General features: G+C 45.9%; 1 protein-coding gene across 1 annotated transcript in view; it reads left to right on the top strand.

Annotated features, from left to right (window-relative positions):
• vwf (von Willebrand factor) overlaps positions 1-17,930 on the top strand; it is a 37,910-nt gene that overhangs the window by 8,652 nt on the left and 11,328 nt on the right. The window contains exons 12-31 of the mRNA XM_083654295.1: positions 884-984; positions 1,094-1,289; positions 1,434-1,652; positions 2,611-2,860; positions 3,028-3,125; positions 3,730-3,881; positions 3,984-4,087; positions 4,167-4,305; positions 4,439-4,573; positions 5,248-5,394; positions 5,590-5,730; positions 5,945-6,043; positions 6,170-6,326; positions 13,471-13,635; positions 13,753-13,888; positions 14,155-14,464; positions 14,691-15,840; positions 15,925-16,029; positions 16,277-16,420; positions 16,578-16,721. Of these exons, the coding sequence (XP_083510421.1) occupies positions 884-984; positions 1,094-1,289; positions 1,434-1,652; positions 2,611-2,860; positions 3,028-3,125; positions 3,730-3,881; positions 3,984-4,087; positions 4,167-4,305; positions 4,439-4,573; positions 5,248-5,394; positions 5,590-5,730; positions 5,945-6,043; positions 6,170-6,326; positions 13,471-13,635; positions 13,753-13,888; positions 14,155-14,464; positions 14,691-15,840; positions 15,925-16,029; positions 16,277-16,420; positions 16,578-16,721 (4,092 nt within the window). The remainder of the gene's footprint in view (positions 1-883; positions 985-1,093; positions 1,290-1,433; positions 1,653-2,610; positions 2,861-3,027; positions 3,126-3,729; positions 3,882-3,983; positions 4,088-4,166; positions 4,306-4,438; positions 4,574-5,247; positions 5,395-5,589; positions 5,731-5,944; positions 6,044-6,169; positions 6,327-13,470; positions 13,636-13,752; positions 13,889-14,154; positions 14,465-14,690; positions 15,841-15,924; positions 16,030-16,276; positions 16,421-16,577; positions 16,722-17,930) is intronic.

The raw sequence follows: 17,930 nt of genomic DNA, 5'->3' as shown, positions 1-17,930 counted from the left end.
TAGACCCCAATGCATCATGGTACGCCTCTGGCTTTAGACCCCAATGCATCATGGTATGCCTCTGGCTTTAGACCACAATGCATCATGGTACGCCTCTGGCTTTAGACCACAATGCATCATGGTACGCCTCTGGCTTTAGACCACAATGCATCATGGTACGCCTCTGGCTTTAGACCCCAATGCATCATGGTACACCTCTGGCTTTAGACCACAATGCATCATGGTACGTCTCTGGCTTTAGATCCCAATGCATCATGGTACGCCTCTGGCTTTAGACCACAATGCATCATGGTACGCCTCTGGCTTTAGACCACAATGCATCATGGTACGCCTCTGGCTTTAGACCCCAATGCATCATGGTACGCCTCTGGCTTTAGACCCCAATGCATCATGGTACGCCTCTGGCTTTAGACCACAATGTATCATGGTACGCCTCTGGCTTTAGACCACAATGTATCATGGTACGTCTCTGGGTTTAGACCACAATGCATCATGGTACGCCTCTGGCTTTAGACCACAATGTATCATGGTACGTCTCTGGGTTTAGACCACAATGCATCATGGTACGCCTCTGGCTTTAGACCACAATGCATCATGGTACGTCTCTGGCTTTAGACCCCAATGCATCATGGTACGCCTCTGGCTTTGTGCGTAAGAGCACAAGATGAATGGATGCTCATTGATTACAGCCCCTCCAGCATTTTGCTGAGTTGATTGGACCATTTTATGTGAAACAGTGTAGCGATTGGCCAAAATTACATGAATTGCTATGATCACAAAATGATTATAATATAATTAATAATTCCTGAATTTTTATAGCTGTATTGGATTTATAATAATGGGACATTTTGCAAGGCATTGTGGTTTTCCGGTGTGTTTACAGGTCGTCTGCGTATCCAGACATCGGTTCAGTCCTCAGTGCGTGTCCAGTTCGGAGACAACCTTCGCCTGGATTGGGACGGACGAGGCCGGGTGCTGTTAAAGGTGTGAAGAGTTTGATTCATATAATGACTCGAATCTTTGGTAAACATAATGTGAGAACCCTGACACAACACAATCCAAATAAATCCTTGAATTCTGCCCACTTCCCCAGCTGGGACCAACATGGGCAGGCCGTACCTGTGGTCTCTGTGGAAACTACAATGGTAACCAAGGCGACGACTTCCTGTCTGGTGCCGGACTGGTGGAGGCGGGGCCTCAGGCATTCGGCCAGTCCTGGAGGATCAACGGAGACTGCAGCTCCACCCACAAACCCGAGACTGATCCATGTGCAATTAACCCCAAGAGAGGTATTACACACTCTCTCTCTCACACACACACACACAGCCACGCACTTTTATTGGGAAGAAAAACATGGGGGTGATTTAAAAAAAATCATAAAATCATCACAAAAACCACTAAACAATAAGCTCTAATCCGAACTCTCCTTTTAGTGCGTTTTGCAGAAGAGGCGTGTTTGGTGATGATGTCAGAGGCGTCGTTCAGCCCGTGCCACTTCCTGGTGAATCCGGGTCCGTTCCAGCGGTTCTGTCGTTATGACGTGTGTGCCTGTGCGGACGGAGAGCAGTGCCTCTGCTCCGCTCTGTCAGCCTACGCTGCTGCCTGCTCTGCCAAGGGAGTGCTGCTCAACTGGAGGTCTCCTGAACTCTGCGGTAACTCGGCAAACACACACACACAGGCTCTCACACACTGACATAGTGCACACATGATCACCCATACTAGTGTGCACACATACACTGGTATGTCAGTACACACACATACATACGCATTTGATTCCATTTCTGGACAAGAAACGGTGTTGGACAATCAAGGTATTCAATATAGTCAGTGGTGTAGGAGTTACTAAAAGGTAAAGTACAACTCTGACCTCCAGTTGGTGATCATGAAACAAACAGCCAATTCAAACAACAAAAATCTATTATAAATTCCAGAAAAGTACTAACACACGCATGTTCTGCTTCAAAGACACTATCTCCATATAACTTACCGTACACTAGCTTGATACTACTTGCTCTCATGTATACAATCAATTTATCTCATAATGAGTAACCTGAGCTTTAGTTGAATTGACAGTACCCTACAGTACACTGTTGAATTGACAGTACCCTACAGCAGGGATACTCAACTTGCTTTGCCCGGGGGCCACTTTCGTGAAATGATAGAAGGCCAGGCCTGGGCCAGTTAATAAACAATCAATATACATTTTTCTGTAGTGGATTGTAGGTTTTTGGGGTGTCAGTCGGAGTTTAGTCTGACAATGTTGTGCACACCGGATAGTTAGTTAGGTTAAGTACATACATAAGTGCCTGGGTAGCGAGCAGACGGCAGTATTTGACAATTTAGCGGCTAAATCATAGATTATTGAAAGATATTCCATATTCCAGACTGAAATGCTATAACAGAAGTGTGAGTATTGGCCAGAATGACATGAACATTTGGACACTTATTCAGCGGGTATCTTGCATGTTGTGTTCAGGTGCACTGTAAACATTTTTTTTTTTTTTTTTTTTGCAATTCCATCGCGGGCCGCCAGTTGAGTATCACTGCCCTACAGTACACTGTTGAATTGACAGTACCCTCCACTGACTTCCTGCTGTGTGTGTTTGGCAGCGTTGGAATGCAGTGGAGGCCAGGTGTACGAGGCCTGCGGGAGCGCGTGCGACCGGACGTGCCGCTCTCTCTCCGGCGCTGAAGCAGGAGGCTGTGAGGGCGAGAGGGTGTGTGAGGAGGGCTGCTTCTGCCCCGTGGGACAGTACCTGAGCGACGCCGGGCAATGTGTGACCCCTGACCTCTGCAGCTGCCTGCATGACGGACAGCTCTACCAGCCTAACGATGTCTACGCCGACCACAGCAGCATCTGGTCAGTGTGTGTGTGCGTGTGCACTTGTGTGTGTGCGTGTGTGTGTGTGTGTGTGTGTGTGTGTGCACGTGTGCGTGTGTGTGTAGAAGCCAGTATGCATCGATGCTACGGAATCGCAGATGTGCGTTCAATCTTTCTGCATTTTCCTTATGTGTGTCTATGTATAGTTACTGCGAGAACGGCTCCATGCGCTGCAGTTCCAGTGAAATGAGTAATACCATGCTGTCTGATCTCTTCTATGACGACGACCTGGCACCGTCCAGAGGTACAATCTGAGCATTCTGAGAGGAGCTGCCAAACCTCTCTGTGTTATTTACTATTGAACGTTCAGATACGTATCACCTGATACAGTGGCGGCCACCTTGAATTTCTGCTCCCAGCCCGATCCCAGCTGGCTGCCATGCCAAAGAACAACTTTGTTACACCATACGGGACATTGCTTTAGGGGAAACTAAGGATATCTTTATTGTTTGAATTGGTTGAAGTTATGATAAGCAAAGTTTAATGTATTAATTTAAGTTAAGTGTCTGTTTTAGCTTTGTTTCATCTGCCAAAGATCTATATGGGCCCTGTTAGGGATCAGCCGGCATTTCAAAGCTGACTACATCTGTATTTAGAATCTAACGTCCATCGGATATCTTACAATGTCCCTTTGCATTGCATGTCAGCCATGTTGTCCTTGTGCAGCAGTGTGTACTGAAAAGCTTGATCAATATCTCTCTGCACCATCGTCACACACAGAAATCCTGCACATTTACTTAAATAAATCTGCTTTCTTATTTCCGGTGAATACCAACGTTTTCACATTTTTAATAACTATCGGACTGGACTGCATGTTTCTGTTTGGGTGTGTGTCTCTGTGTGTTCAGGGCGGCGCTCGGCCGGCTGCCCTCCTCCACTGATGCGTGCAGAGTGTGATGCGGGAGAGAAGGGGCTGGAGTGTGCCAGAACCTGCCAGAACCTGGACCTGCCCTGCGTCAGCCTGGCCTGCATCTCCGGCTGCCTCTGTCCACCTGGCACAGTGGGTGGCGTGTGTGTGTGTGTGTGTGTGTGTGTGTGTGTGTGTGTGTGCGCGCGCACCTCTGAAATAGAACATACTGATCGATTAGCCGATTAATTTCAGGTACGCCACCGCAGAGAGTGTATCGCACCCGAGCAGTGTCCCTGTTACCATAACAACAGGCCTTACGCATCGGGACAGACCATCGCTATGGACTGCAACACCTGGTAAACAGACTGTTTGTCTCCATGTTCACAGAGGACGATGCGCGCACTGTGGTTGCCTAACAGCCTTTGTTTTGTGCAGTGTGTGTGAGAACAGGAGGTGGCGCTGCACAGAGAAGGTGTGTGATGGAGTGTGTCGCACCGTGGGCGAGGGGCATTACATCACCTTCGATGGCCTCAAGTACTCCTTCCCCGGCCTCTGCCAGTATGTCCTGGTTCAGGTGAGAACATCCAAAAGAACTCCGGAATGGACTGCAGCGTACACTTTGGTGTCAAAATAACCAAAAAAGACATATACATTTCTTTCTCTTCCTCTCGCTCCCTCTTCCTCCTCCTGTCTTCCTTTACCTACAGGATATGTGTAATGGAGAGGATGGTTCGTTCCGTGTGCTGGTGGAGAACGAGGCCTGTGGAATTGTGGGACGTCGCTGCGCTAAAGCGGTCACAGTCTTCTACCAGGGAGGATTGATTACTATGCAGCATGGAGAGGTAACACACACACAGACACTCACAAATGAATGCATGTGTAGGGGTGGGACAAAATATCGATACTCACGGTATCGCGATATTTCCACTTGCGATACGTTATCGATACACTGGCACCAAGTATCAATATGTTTTTTTTTTTTTTTTAATAAACAGGCTAAAATATTATGCTGTGTGTGGTAGTTGAAACATCGTTTCAAGTTGACGTTTATTTATGTTTGTAGTTGAAACAAAAACATAAATACTGTAGGCTACATGAATGGAAATGTTTGATCATTAATATCTACTTTTAGAAATTATATAGGTAGGTAGGTTATATAGGTTTTCTTGTTTTAATAATAATAAAAAGACTTAATGTGTAACTTTTCCTCCGTGGTATCGAAAATGGTATGAGTGAGTGAGTGAACTCTGAGAGAGTTCATGTCAATTCTGCTAATAAATACACAATACCTGCTTCTTGCCTTTTAGGGGTATTTTTTTCTCTTCAGTTACACAGATATCGTGATGTATCGTAGGTTAAATTTCTTCCAATATATCGATTATCGCAGAATCGCTGTATCGTGATAATATCGTTATCGAGGGCCAAGTATCGTGACCGTATCGTATCGTGAGTTACTCCACTATTCCCACCCCTGTGTGCCATACACATGCAGTGTTGCAAACGCTCTCTCCTATAGGTGAGGATGAGGAAGCCGGTGTTACAAGGCTCAGAGGTGGAGATCGTCCGCTCTGGTCAGTTCTACATCGTGCTGCTGGGGAAGCACATTTCCATCAGCTGGGACAAGGGCACTCGACTCCTGGTCCACATCTCGTCCGGATACAGGGTATTCATTTATTATCAGTGCTACCTTTGCCCTCATTACACCTGTACAGTTCTTTCATTCACCTGAGTTTATCTTGACTACAAGGACACACAAGTATTTGCCTTACAACAACAACACATACTGTAGGTATGGATTATACAGTAGGTCAACGCTTCTGTTTGCCCCTTATTGTTGCATACATCCTGTTGTGTGTAGGGGCGGGTGTGCGGCCTGTGTGCTAACTTTGACGGGAACGTCAACAACGACTTGATGAGCAGTAACAACCAGCTGGAGGTGGACTCCGCCCACTTTGGTAACTCCTGGAAAGTCAAACCCAGCTGTGCCGATGTAACACAGGTAAACTCTTAGGTGGTATATTAAATACTAACTCTAATGCGATTAGCATGGGACACAATATTCTGTCTACAGAGATATGGATTCTACTTTTCTTGTTTGTGTGTGTGTGTGTGTGTCTGTGTCTGTGTGTGTGTGTGTGTGTGCGTGTGCGTGTGCATGTGCGTGTGCGTGCGTGCGTGCGTGCGTGCGTGTGTGTGTGTGTGTGTGTGTGTAGATGTCCGCTCCCTGCAGCGACAACCTTGTGAGGCTGGTAACAGTGGAGCAGTCGTGTCGTGTGCTCACCGGCCCCCTCTTCAGGGAGTGCAACAGCCAGGTAAGTTACACAGTGTTACACTCGTGTCACGTGACTTGTCATGTGTCTCTAGGTGGATGCAGAGGCGGATGGGGACATGTGTGTGGAGGCAGCAGCGTGGTCATGTGACTTGTCATGTGTCTCTAGGTGGATGCAGAGGCCTATGTGGACATGTGTGTGGAGGCAGCGTGCTCTTGTACGTCGGTGGGCGACTGCGTGTGTTTCTGTGATGTCATCGCAGCCTACGCTCAGGCTTGTTCAGAGAGGGGCGTGTCCATCAGCTGGAGGTCCAACGACCTTTGCCGTGAGTGTGAAGAAATCCCCTACGATGCACCCAAGCATATGTCAGCATCATCATATTATCAGTGTCCTGCAGAAAGCTGCTTCTTTCAATTCTCTCATACTTTTCATATGTCAGCATCATCATAACAGTGTCCAGCAGAAAGCCGTTTCTTTCAAATCTCTCATACTTTTCATATGTCAGCATCATCATATTATCAGTGTCCAGCAGAAAGCTGCTTCTTTCAAATCTCTCATACTTTTCTTTTTTTTGAAATTCTCTTTTTATTATAGAATTATCAGGTCCATTATACATTTCACACATTTTCCTCATTGTATCCATCTTTTCATCATGCTCAACCATGTACAAACATCCTACCCAATCATTCCGATGTCAATTCACATAATGATGTTGTCTTACATTTTTATACTGTTACTGACCATTACTCCCAAATGTTCTATCCTATGTCAATAACTTACATCAATAATCCACATTTTTATAGTGCTCGAAACCGAGCAATGGGGTGTGCCTTCATACTACTCTAACCCCTTTTCTTACGGGGGGATGAAATAAAACAATCCAGCATACAGACAGAAAAAACAAACGCTATTACAGTTTACACAAATGATGGTCTAATATTTATGATGTACATTATCCAGCTTTCCCATCTTTTCATGAACTTGTCCTGTTGCAGTCTAATTGAAAAAGTAATTCTCTCCATTTTATATATTTCGTAAATTATATCAATCCATTCATCTACTGTGGGTCTGTCCGGTCTTAGCCACCTTCTAGTAATTGCTTTCCTGCCCGCTGCACTCAGAATCCTGAATAAGTACCCATCCGGAGAAGAAGCATTTTCTGATGATAGGGCACCTAAGTACATGGTTTCAATTTTAAATGGGATGTCCCCATGAAACACCTTTTCCATCACCCCATGTATCTCCTCCCAGAATCGGGCTAATACCGGACAAGACCAAAATACATGATAATGGTTGGCTTCTGCTGACCCACACTGTCTCCAGCACATGGAAGAGTTGGTATAATGTCTCGACTGTACCGGTGTAATGAAGAATCTCATAAGGCCCTTCCAACAGAATTCTCTCCATGAGGCTGAACTTGAAGTCCTCCACTGTAGCATACATAAATTATCCCACTCTTCATCAGTTATATATATGTCTCCATCCCTTTCCCATTTATGTCTTACATACCCTGTACCTTCCTTTGTTTGTTGCAAACCCCCGTAGAGTCTTGAGATGGTTTTTTGACTCGAGCAAGAAACATATGCCTCTGTAAAAACTTGTAAAAAAATATTGTCCTTTAATTTTTCTTTATTTTCCCTCAGTAGCTGTTCTATATGATGCCTAATTTGAAAAAACCTAAAAAAATCTTCATCAATCACATCATGTTGCATCTTCAGATTTCTAAAACTTTTCATGGACCCTTGTTCAATAAAGGTACAGTAAGCTGTTAAGCCCTTATCAGTCCAACCCCTAAATCTCGCATCCACTCTACTGGGAGTGAATTCTGGGTCAAACGCCACCCATCTCAAGACTCTAACAGCTTCATTCAGTTGGCATTGTACAATTGCCTTGTTCCACATTTTGAGTGACAGACTAATCCAGGGATTCCCCAATTCCATTAGGTCATTCCTCCATTCCTTTACACCCAAAACCGCTTGAATTGGGTATCTCTCTGTCCTAGCCGTCTCAATCTCCTTCCACCTTGCAGAGTACTCTGAGTTACACCAGCATGCCAGAGGTCTTATTTGGGCTGCCGTATAATAATATCTCAGACACGGGAGTGCGACTCCACCCTTATTTTTGGCTAACTGTAAACTCCGATATCTGATTCTAGCTCTACGTCCTTGCCAAATGAATCTCGATATAATTTTGTCCCATTCTTGAAATTGTTGATCCGATATTTCCAATGGCAAGGACTGAAAGAGATACAGCACTCTCGGCAAGATATTCATTTTAATCGATTCTATTCTTGATCCAAAATTCAAAAAAGGTATTAAATCCCATCTCTTTAAGTCTTCCCTAATCCTCTGATTCAGTGGAAGGAAATTAAGCGAAAACAGTTTTGACAAGTCTTTTGATATATTCACTCCCAAATATCTTATATATTCCGCTTCCCATTCCAGCTGGAATTTTGTCCTGATGTTTTTAGAAGGGCTATAATTAAAGCTGAGAACCTGTGTTTTAGCTACATTCAATTTATATCCAGAGAAGGATCCATATTGCTCCAGAAGAGGGAACAATTGAACCAGCGAATGCTCCGGGCGGGACAGATACACCAACACGTCATCCGCAAATAAAGAAATTTTTTGTTCCCCCCCTTTCATAACTATCCCTTCAATTTTTTTATTCTGTATAATCCATTGGCTCAGGGGCTCTATAAAAATTGCAAACAGGAGAGGACTAATTGGACATCCTTGTCTCGTCCCCCTCTCCAAGACAAACGGGTTGGACACTGCTCCATTTATCTTAATACTTGCCCTTGGTCTATCATAGAGTGCTTGAATTGCTTTAATGAAGTTGCCATGGAAGCCAAATTTTTCCAAAATCCTATATAGAAAAGACCAGTTCACACAATCAAAAGCCTTCTCGGCATCTAAACCCACCAGTACTGCTTCTAATTTATTTTCTGTTATATGGCTAATTACATGTAGAGTCCTTCTAATGCTATCTTGGGTCTGTCTTTGGCGGACGAATCCTGTCTGATCTAAACTGATGATTTGTGGTAAAAGTCCTTCCATTCTCTTTGCTAATATATGTGTAAAAATGTTGTAATCCTGATTCAACACACTTACAGGTCTAAAGCTGCCACACTCAAGTCTGTCCTTCCCTTCCTTTGGGATCAGTGAAATTACTGCCTCCCTCCAGGAGGGGGGGGGTAACACTCTTCTTAAGAACCCAGTTGAAGGTAGATTTCAGTATAGGGATCAATGGCACCTTCATTACCTTGTACCATTCAGAGGAGAACCCGTCTGGGCCCGGAGCCTTGTTTGATTTGATATGTGCTATAGCTTTACTAATTTCATCCTCCGATATTTCAGCTACCAGACTATCACTCTGTGAATCTGTTAATTTGGGGAGACTAATTGTCTTAAAGAAATCCTCCATCTTTACTTTATCAACATGAGGCTGTGAATATAATTTCTTATAAAAGGATTCAAAACACATTTGTATATCTTTTAATTTGTGGTGTATCTGATTAGTCACTGGGCTTTTAATTTTATGAATTGAATTCTCAGCCTGTTGCTTTTTCAATTTGTAAGCCAGCAACTTACTGGCTCTACCTCCCACCTCATAATATTTCTGTTTTGTAAATAACAACTTTTTTTGTATATCCTTCGTATAAAGCTCATCTATTTCATTCTTCTTCTTCCTTAGTTGTTCTCTGATTTTTGGATCTGTTGTGGCCTTATGCTCCTGTTCTAACTGTTTCAATTCTGACTGTAAATGCTCCAACTTTTTTTGCCAAGACTTCTTTAAATGGGAACTATAGCTGATTAATTTACCCCTTAGAACCGCTTTACATGCATCCCAGAGTATTGTAGGTGAAACCTCTCCATTATCATTCTGAGCCAAGTACTCCTTAATATCTGCCTCAATTTGGTCTTTCTTATGGTTCAAGATATAAGTGTTCAACCTCCATAAGGTATTCCTTTGATCCCTCTCCAAATCCAGTTTTAAATATATAGGACTATGGTCTGATAGGTCCATAATACCTATGTCACATTCAACCACTCTGTGTAAATCTTTGCCAAAAGTAAAAAGTAATCTATCCTAGAATACACTGTATGTGGATTGGAGTAATATGTATAGTCTCTCCCTGTTGGATTTGCTTCTCTCCATACATCTACCAACCCAATATCCTTCATCATAGTAATAATTTTCCTGTTAATCGCTTTAGTCTGAGTTATATTTGCATTTGAAGAGTCAAGTTTGGGGTTCAATCTTACATTCAGGTCCCCTCCCCATACCAATATTCCCTGGGTTTCAGTTATTATCAAGTCGAATAATTGTCTAAAGAAACTCCAATCCGAATTCGGAGGAGCATATACATTCAGCATAGTTATCAAAGTTCCCTCCAGATTTCCTCTTATCAAAACATATCTCCCTTCCTTATCTCTCTTTTCAAATGTGAGTTCAAAATTACTTTTATTTGAGATTAGTATCGCCACTCCCCTCCGATGTCCAGCCGAGTATGATGATGAAAACTGATATTTAAAGCCCATTCTAGTCAATTTCGCATGTTCTATATCTGTAAGGTGAGTTTCCTGCAAGTAAGCCACTTCAACTTTATCTCTCTTCAGTTTGGATAATATTTTGCTTCTTTTGATTGGATTGAGTAGACCATTCACATTATAACTTACTATTTTAACTGCCTGCATTTAGTTTCAAGTATGAGTATCCCCCATAATACGAGTAGCAAATAAATCCCATCCAAGGCAACACCCCAACAGCTGCGCAGAACAGCAGCAACCAAAACCTCGGCCCACGCACGGGCCTGAACATAATATAAACAAAAAAGAATGAAACATAGACTTCCAATTGTGGGGTCTCCATTGTGACCCTGTATAAACCCAGATGGAAAGTGGGCTTTGAGGGAGAGCCTCTCCTCCTAAGTAGGAGAGGGCCTTCATGTGTTACCATCTCTCTGTCCGTGTTGGTATTCCCTCCACTATGGCTAAGAAACAACCCCCGACTTTAACCACTATAACATTTGTCGTGATTGACCAATAATCCACAATCTACTAATATACAAATTATATTTACATAATGTCCTCTCTTGCTTGAATACGGCATCCCCTTTTCTCCTTCCCTCTTATTTTGAAAAGAAAAACTCACCCCTTCCTCCTTTGAAAAAACATACAAACACACGTGGCTTTACTCCTCCCAGTCACGTGACGTTACCGTCATTACTTCTCCTGGCGTCTGAACCCCTTCAGCCTGTCTCTGAAGTCGGACGTCTTGCCTGGCGCTCCTTCCCTGTTTCCCGTTCTCCTGCCCGTGCGCCACGTAAAACGCTGGATCTGCTCCAACAGAGAGTCCGGGTGCTTAATCACCGTCACTGTCATTCCCCTCTTTGACATGTCTCCTGTCGCTTCCTCCGCCGAACCGTACAGCACAGTCCCTTCTTCATAGAAAACTCTAAGCCTGGCTGGAAACGGTGTTTGGAATCTTATCTTCTTCTCCTTTAACACCGATTTCGCTTCGTTATATTCCCTTCGTTTATTCAATACATCCGGTGCATAATCATGGTCGAGATTTACTCTTCTTCCGAGGTGTTCGAATCCTCTTTTCTGCCACGCCATTCTCAGCACGTCTTCCTTCATCCTGAAGCTTGACATTTTGGCTACGATGGACCTTGGAGAGGCCTCCGTGGGCGGCTTTGGCATCAAGGCGCGGTGTGCTCTTTCTACTCGTAGATCAAACGTTGGAGGGAGCTCCAGCTTTTCCCGTAGCAGGCTCTCTACATATGCAACCATTGACGGAGAGTTCTCCTCCGCTCCCTCTTTAAGCCCATGGATTCTGATATTCTCCCTTCTGGAGCGGCTCTCCAAATCTGTCAGTTTAGCATCCAGGTGTATCTGAAGTTTCATTAGCTCCGTTACCGCTTCCTCCGTTGTTTGTAATCGGGTTTCTGCCGCAACAATCCTCACTTCCGCCTCCCCAATTCTCGTGTTGGTTTTCTTTATATCGTCTTGAATCTCTTTCATCTGTTGACCGTTGTCTTTCCTGAATTCCCTCAGTTCCTTGAGTATGAGGCTCAGATCCACGTTGCCTGTTTGTTCTCTCTCCATGTCGCTAGCTTCGTTGTTAGCCACCACGCTGCTACCCTCGTTAGCTGGAGAAGCTTGTCCACGCTCGCCTACAACGTCCTTCATTGCCGTCTTGGTCTTGCTTTGTTTTTTCCTTCCGCCTCTATTAGCCATTCACAATGCCCACTATCTTAAATCAATATATCAAAAAAATTATTGCTACTTCGGGTTACATTGGGCTTTTCTCAACTCAAAGTGTCGGGAGCACAATTTCTATGCTGCCATCTCCTGCCTCGCTAGCCCGGAAGTCCTCTCATACTTTTCATATGTCAGCATCATCATATTATCAGTGTCCAGTAGAAAGCTGCTTCTTTCAAATCTCTCATACTTTTCATATGTCAGCATCATCATATTATCAGTGTCCAGCAGAAAGCTGTTTCTTTCAAATCTCTCATACTTTTCATATGTCAGCATCATCATATTATCAGTGTCCAGCAGAAAGCTGTTTCTTTCAATTCTCCCAGACTTGAGTCTGTATACAGCTGACATTGTTTCCCAGGTTTTGAAAATGTGTCATGGCAGCTGGGCCAAGTTTGACAGTGTCTCATGAACTGTGAAAAACACATGGGGTGCGCAAAGTCTATAAAACGCACACACACACACACACACACACACACACACACACACACACACACACACACACACACACACACGATCCTTATTAAAGAATTAAGTCTCAAGCACAGAAGTAAAAGATACACATTTTTGCCAAGTACTTGAAATAAAACACATAAAGTATGCAGTTCTCATGTAGCTCTACTCCTCCCCTGTTTCCTGTTGACCACTAATAGCACAGTCACGTGACGTCTCTTGCCCCCCGCAAGCGAGTTTCCCCTTCATTTTCTCCACAGACATTTAGAAAAATCCTTACGTAACTAGTTTTAAGGCTGGAACCAAGCCAACCCGTGACCTTCTGAATCGTAGGTGACCATAAAACGTTTCACTTGGAGCAAAAACAAAAATAAAGACGTGGGGGGGAATCTAAAACTCGATTTTATTCCCCCACGTGTTTTTTGTTTCCTTCTGAAAGTTTGTCAAGTCACAGGTTCCATTGTATTGCGCTTGGGGGTTCAGTTGTAACAACACGGTGTGGCTTCTCACTCAAAGTAAGGCCTTGTGTCTTTGCTTCTACACATAGCGTAACAACGAGTGATATTGTTATGTGTCAAATGTGTAATGCTACTGCAAAATGCATTCTAAATGACATCAATGCATCTGTTTTTCATCATTTCCAGAATACTTGTTTATGCAGCAGGACACAGCATAATGCAATTTGGTTGAAAGTAGTCTTCGAGAAAGCATTATATTCATCTCAATCTATTTGTGTGTGTTTCTTAGCGATGAGCTGTGAGGAGCTGAACCCTAAAGGCTCAGGTGGGGAGGAGCTGTGCCAGTGGAGGTACAACACCTGCAGCCCCGCCTGTCCGGTCACTTGCCAGCACCCAGAGCCACTCCACTGTAAACTCATGTGTGTGGAAGGCTGCCATGCCTACTGCCCCCCAGGTGTCCAAAATACTCTCCGGGACAGACACATACTCATCAGACTCACGTTATGCACATATTTATTGTACATAATACTTGCACAGAGTTGACTTGAACTCCTAGCCTTGTATTCCTCAGGCCAGCTATTGGATGAGGTGGCCATGCGTTGTGTCGAGCCCTCCCGGTGTCAGGTGTGTATACACGATGGTCAGAGAATCTCCCACGGCAACAAGGTCATCCTCAACCACGATGACCCCGAGCACTGCAAAATATGGTAATGCTGTATATTAGAGCACTCATATACTGTCTATCATTCTCTTAGCAACAGCTTTTGATATGTATGATTGGCTATGTGTGCTTTTGTAATTAGATTTTTTCTGCATTTGTGTGTGTGTGTGTGTGTGTGTGTGTGTGTGTGTGTGTGTGTGTGTGTGTGTGTGTGTGTGTGTGTGTGTGTGTGTGTGTGTGTGTGTCTGTGTGTGTGTCTGTGTGTCTGTGTCTGTGTGTCTGTGTGTGTGTGTGTGTGTTTGTTCACTGTAGTCACTGTGAGAACAACACCCTGAGCTGTGAGGTTTGTACCTCCTCGGACATGTTCACCACTCCCACTCCGAGCCCCGCCCTCACCACGCCGACTGCCCCGCCCTTCTCCACCGCGATGCCCGAGGGCACCTGTGACCGCGCCATGGATCTGGCTTTCCTACTGGACGGCTCAGCAGCGCTGGCCGAGGACGAGTTCCAGGCCACCAAAAGGTTCATCCTGGGGGTGGTGGAACGCTTCCGGATGGGCTCGGCTCACACTCGAGCCACGGTGCTGCTCTTCCACTCTGGAGTCAAAACCTATGACCTGCAGGTAAGCTTAGACACGTAGATTAGCCACACACGCACGCATGCATGCAATCGTGCACAAATACGTAGTGCTGCGATAAGCATTCTGTCGAATAATACTTTATCGATCCAATTTTCTGCTGAAATAAGCCACTTTGCTGACACATTGAATGTCACGGTCTATATACCAATGTGCTTGATCCCTGCCCTGCCCTGTATCTCCCCCTTCTCTCGTCCATGTCTGCCTGTAGGTTCAGAAGTGGCTCTTTAAGAAGACTGTGGGTGAGCTGCATTACACAGGAGGAGATGCAGCCTTCCTGGACGAGGCTGTGAAATATCTGGCGATCAACATCTACGATAAGAACAAGCGCGAGCACGCCGGCCGCGTGGCCATCATCCTGACCGCCAGTACCAACCCTCGCTCCATCCGTGCCACCACCAAGATGCTGCGCAAGAAGACCATCACCACCCTGACAGTGGCCCTGGGTCCCGGGGTAAACATGGGACAGATTAACGAAATCACTAAAGCCAACCCAGAGAACAGGGCTTATGTGCTGAGCAGCACGCGGGAGCTGCCCGATCGTCTCTTGGAGCTGACAGACTATCTCTGCACCTTGGGGCAGGAGCCCGAGTTGCCAAAGCCGCCACCGCCGAAGACGACACAGGGTAAACCTAGCCAGGGCACAACCACCACTATCCAGACGCCCGGCCTGGAGCCTAACTCCACACCGCATCGCCCCAACACCCCTACTCCCACCTCGGCGTCTACTACAGTCACCAAATCCATCTCTCCGACCAAAGACGTGACATTTATCCTGGAAGGCTCTGATGCCGTTGGCCAGGTCAACTTCAACCAGTCCCTCCACTTCCTGGAGGAAGTGATCACACGGCTGACAGAGGAGGAGGAGTTTATTCGTATCACCGTGATCCAGTACTCCGTGACGGTCACTGTGGAGATCAGTCGCTGGGAGGTCCGGCGGCAGAGGGTCCTGCTGCTGCAGCGATTGAGGGAGATTCGTTGGAGAGGCGGCAGTAAGACGAACACCGGCGCCGCCATCACCACCACCTTCCAGGAAATGGCGACAGTGCGGCCTCCCGCGGGTCCCACCCCTCCTCAGCTGGTCTTCCTCGTGACGGAGAATCCGCCTACCGATACTGTGTCACGCCCAACAACTACAAGCGTACCATGGCGCATCTTTCCCATCGGAGTTGGCCAAACAGTTCGGGAGATTGACCTGCTACCACTCAGCTCCCCGCAGCGACCTATTCTGGTAGACCACTACAATAATCTGACATCCCTGGTCCAATGGGTCGTCAACATCACGCTCACGCCCCGCTCCCCGACACTGCCACCCCCCGTCCTCTCGACACTGGCCCCGCTTTCCACCCTGCCACCCTCAGGTACAGCAGACGCTCGCATTTCAGTCATTCGGCCGACAATCAGCCCCAGAGTTCATATTCATTTGTGAATATATCTTTGAATAGTGCCATGCAAGAAGCCCTTGGACGTGTTGTTCCTGTTGAGCGCTGGTGGACAGTTTGAGGATATGAAGGAATTTGTCAAAGCCTTCATCAACAATGCTGACATAGGTAAGGCCTTCCAGCCCTTACATCATTTTGAGCGAGTGGGCAGTCCACTCGGCTTTCCTATTGTTATTACCTCCACTCCAACATAAGATGGTTGCTTTTCTAACCCTGTTTATCTGTCTGTCTTGTCAGCAGGATCACAGATTTCCATGAAATTTGTTGGACAGATAAGGAACAATTGATTAGAATGTTAGTAGTGATCCAGATCTCAGATTTCCACCATTAGACGATTATCATTTTTTCTGTGCAGGGCAGAATGGCACCCAGGTGAGCGTGGTTCAGTATGGAGACAGTAGCAAAGCAGAGGTCACCTGGAAGGACGAACAGAGCAAAACACACCTCCTGGACCTGGTGGAGAGCACGCACAGCAGAGCCACTGCTGCCCCTGCACTAGGTAGGGTTTACACACCTACAAGCGTGCACGCGCACGCACGCACACACACACACACACACACACGCACACGCACACACACACACACACACACACACACACACACACACACGCACACACACACACACTGCTCTCCTCACACTCTGTTCTGTCTGTCCAGGCTCTGCACTACGATTCGCTGTTCAGACAGCCATCTCAGCAGCCAGTGGTGGAAGAGCAGGTGTGGCCAAGGTAGTAGTGATGCTGGTAACTCACAGGTCAACTGATGATGTCCACAAAGCAGCTAATGAGGCACTGGCAGTAGGTAAGCCGTTGCTGAGCTGACACGGTTAAGTTCAGTGTAAAGCAAAAATAAATATGTCTTTTGAGTTTGTTGTTGTCACACCACAGAAACATGTATTATTAACCATCCATCCATCTTCAACCGCTTATCCGGGGTCGGGTGGCAGATGTAGCAGTTCCAGCAGGGCACCCCAAACTTCCCTTTCCCTGCCCACATTAGCCAGCTCTGACTGGGGCATCCCGACGTGTTCCCAGGCCAACGTGGAGATATCATCTCTCCACTTAGCCCTCGGCCTGCCCCGTGGTCTCCTCCCAGCTGGACGTGCCTGGAACACCTCCATAGGGAGGCGACCAGGTGGCATCCTTACCAGATACCAGAACCACCTCAACTGGCTCCTTTCTATGCAAAGGAGCAGCCGCTCTACTCCGAGTCCCTCACAGATGACTGAGCTTCTCACCTTCTCCCGAAGGGAGATGCCAGCCACCTTCCTGAGAAAACCCATTTCTGCCGCTTGTATCCGCAATCTTGTATTTTGTTCATGACCCATCCTTCATGACCATGTATTATTAACCACCCAGTATCAACGATTACAAATGTCACCAAGTAAAATTAGGTTTCAAAATGATGGGGGAAAAAAGCAGTATTCTCTGCTATGAAACTCTCCCCAGTGGTGCTCAAGGGTTTAGTTTTTATATAGTGTTAGGGGTTGAGGGCCTGGGACCATGCTAAGTATAGTCACCACTTAAGGCCCGCCCATAGAGACTGTATGGGCCTGCCCTCCCAAAAAAAATCCTCAACATAAAAATGGTGAAATACAGTTTAACACACAATTCAGCACTACATGTTTCAAAGTCTTTTCACATATTTTCAGCGTGTCATTTCTAATGTGTATATGAAATGGGTTTAGAAACAAAACTCAGGATTGGCTTTACAGGGACTTTAAACACGGGACACACTCCTCTCCTGCTACAGTTCAGACCAGCGGGTGTCCTCCTGGTCCTTCTTGTCCCCCTCGTCTTCCTCTGTCGTAGATCTGGGGTGGTGGTTTCTTTGAGTCAAGGCAGGGGGTTGAAGTGACCTCTTCCTCTCAGGTGTGTCAGTGTTCCCCATCGGGGTGGGACCAAGCTAAAGTGACCTCTTTCCTCTCAGGTGTGTCAGTGTTCCCCATCGGGGTGGGACCAAGCTACGACCAGTGACCTCTTTCCTCTCAGGTGTGTCAGTGTTCCCTAT

The sequence above is a fragment of the Poromitra crassiceps genome, assembly GCF_964638095.1.
Source record: "Poromitra crassiceps genome assembly, chromosome: 18".
Classification (NCBI taxonomy): domain Eukaryota; kingdom Metazoa; phylum Chordata; class Actinopteri; order Beryciformes; family Melamphaidae; genus Poromitra; species Poromitra crassiceps.
Note: the sequence above shows the minus strand (reverse complement) of the source record. Positions and strands in the feature narration are given on the sequence as shown.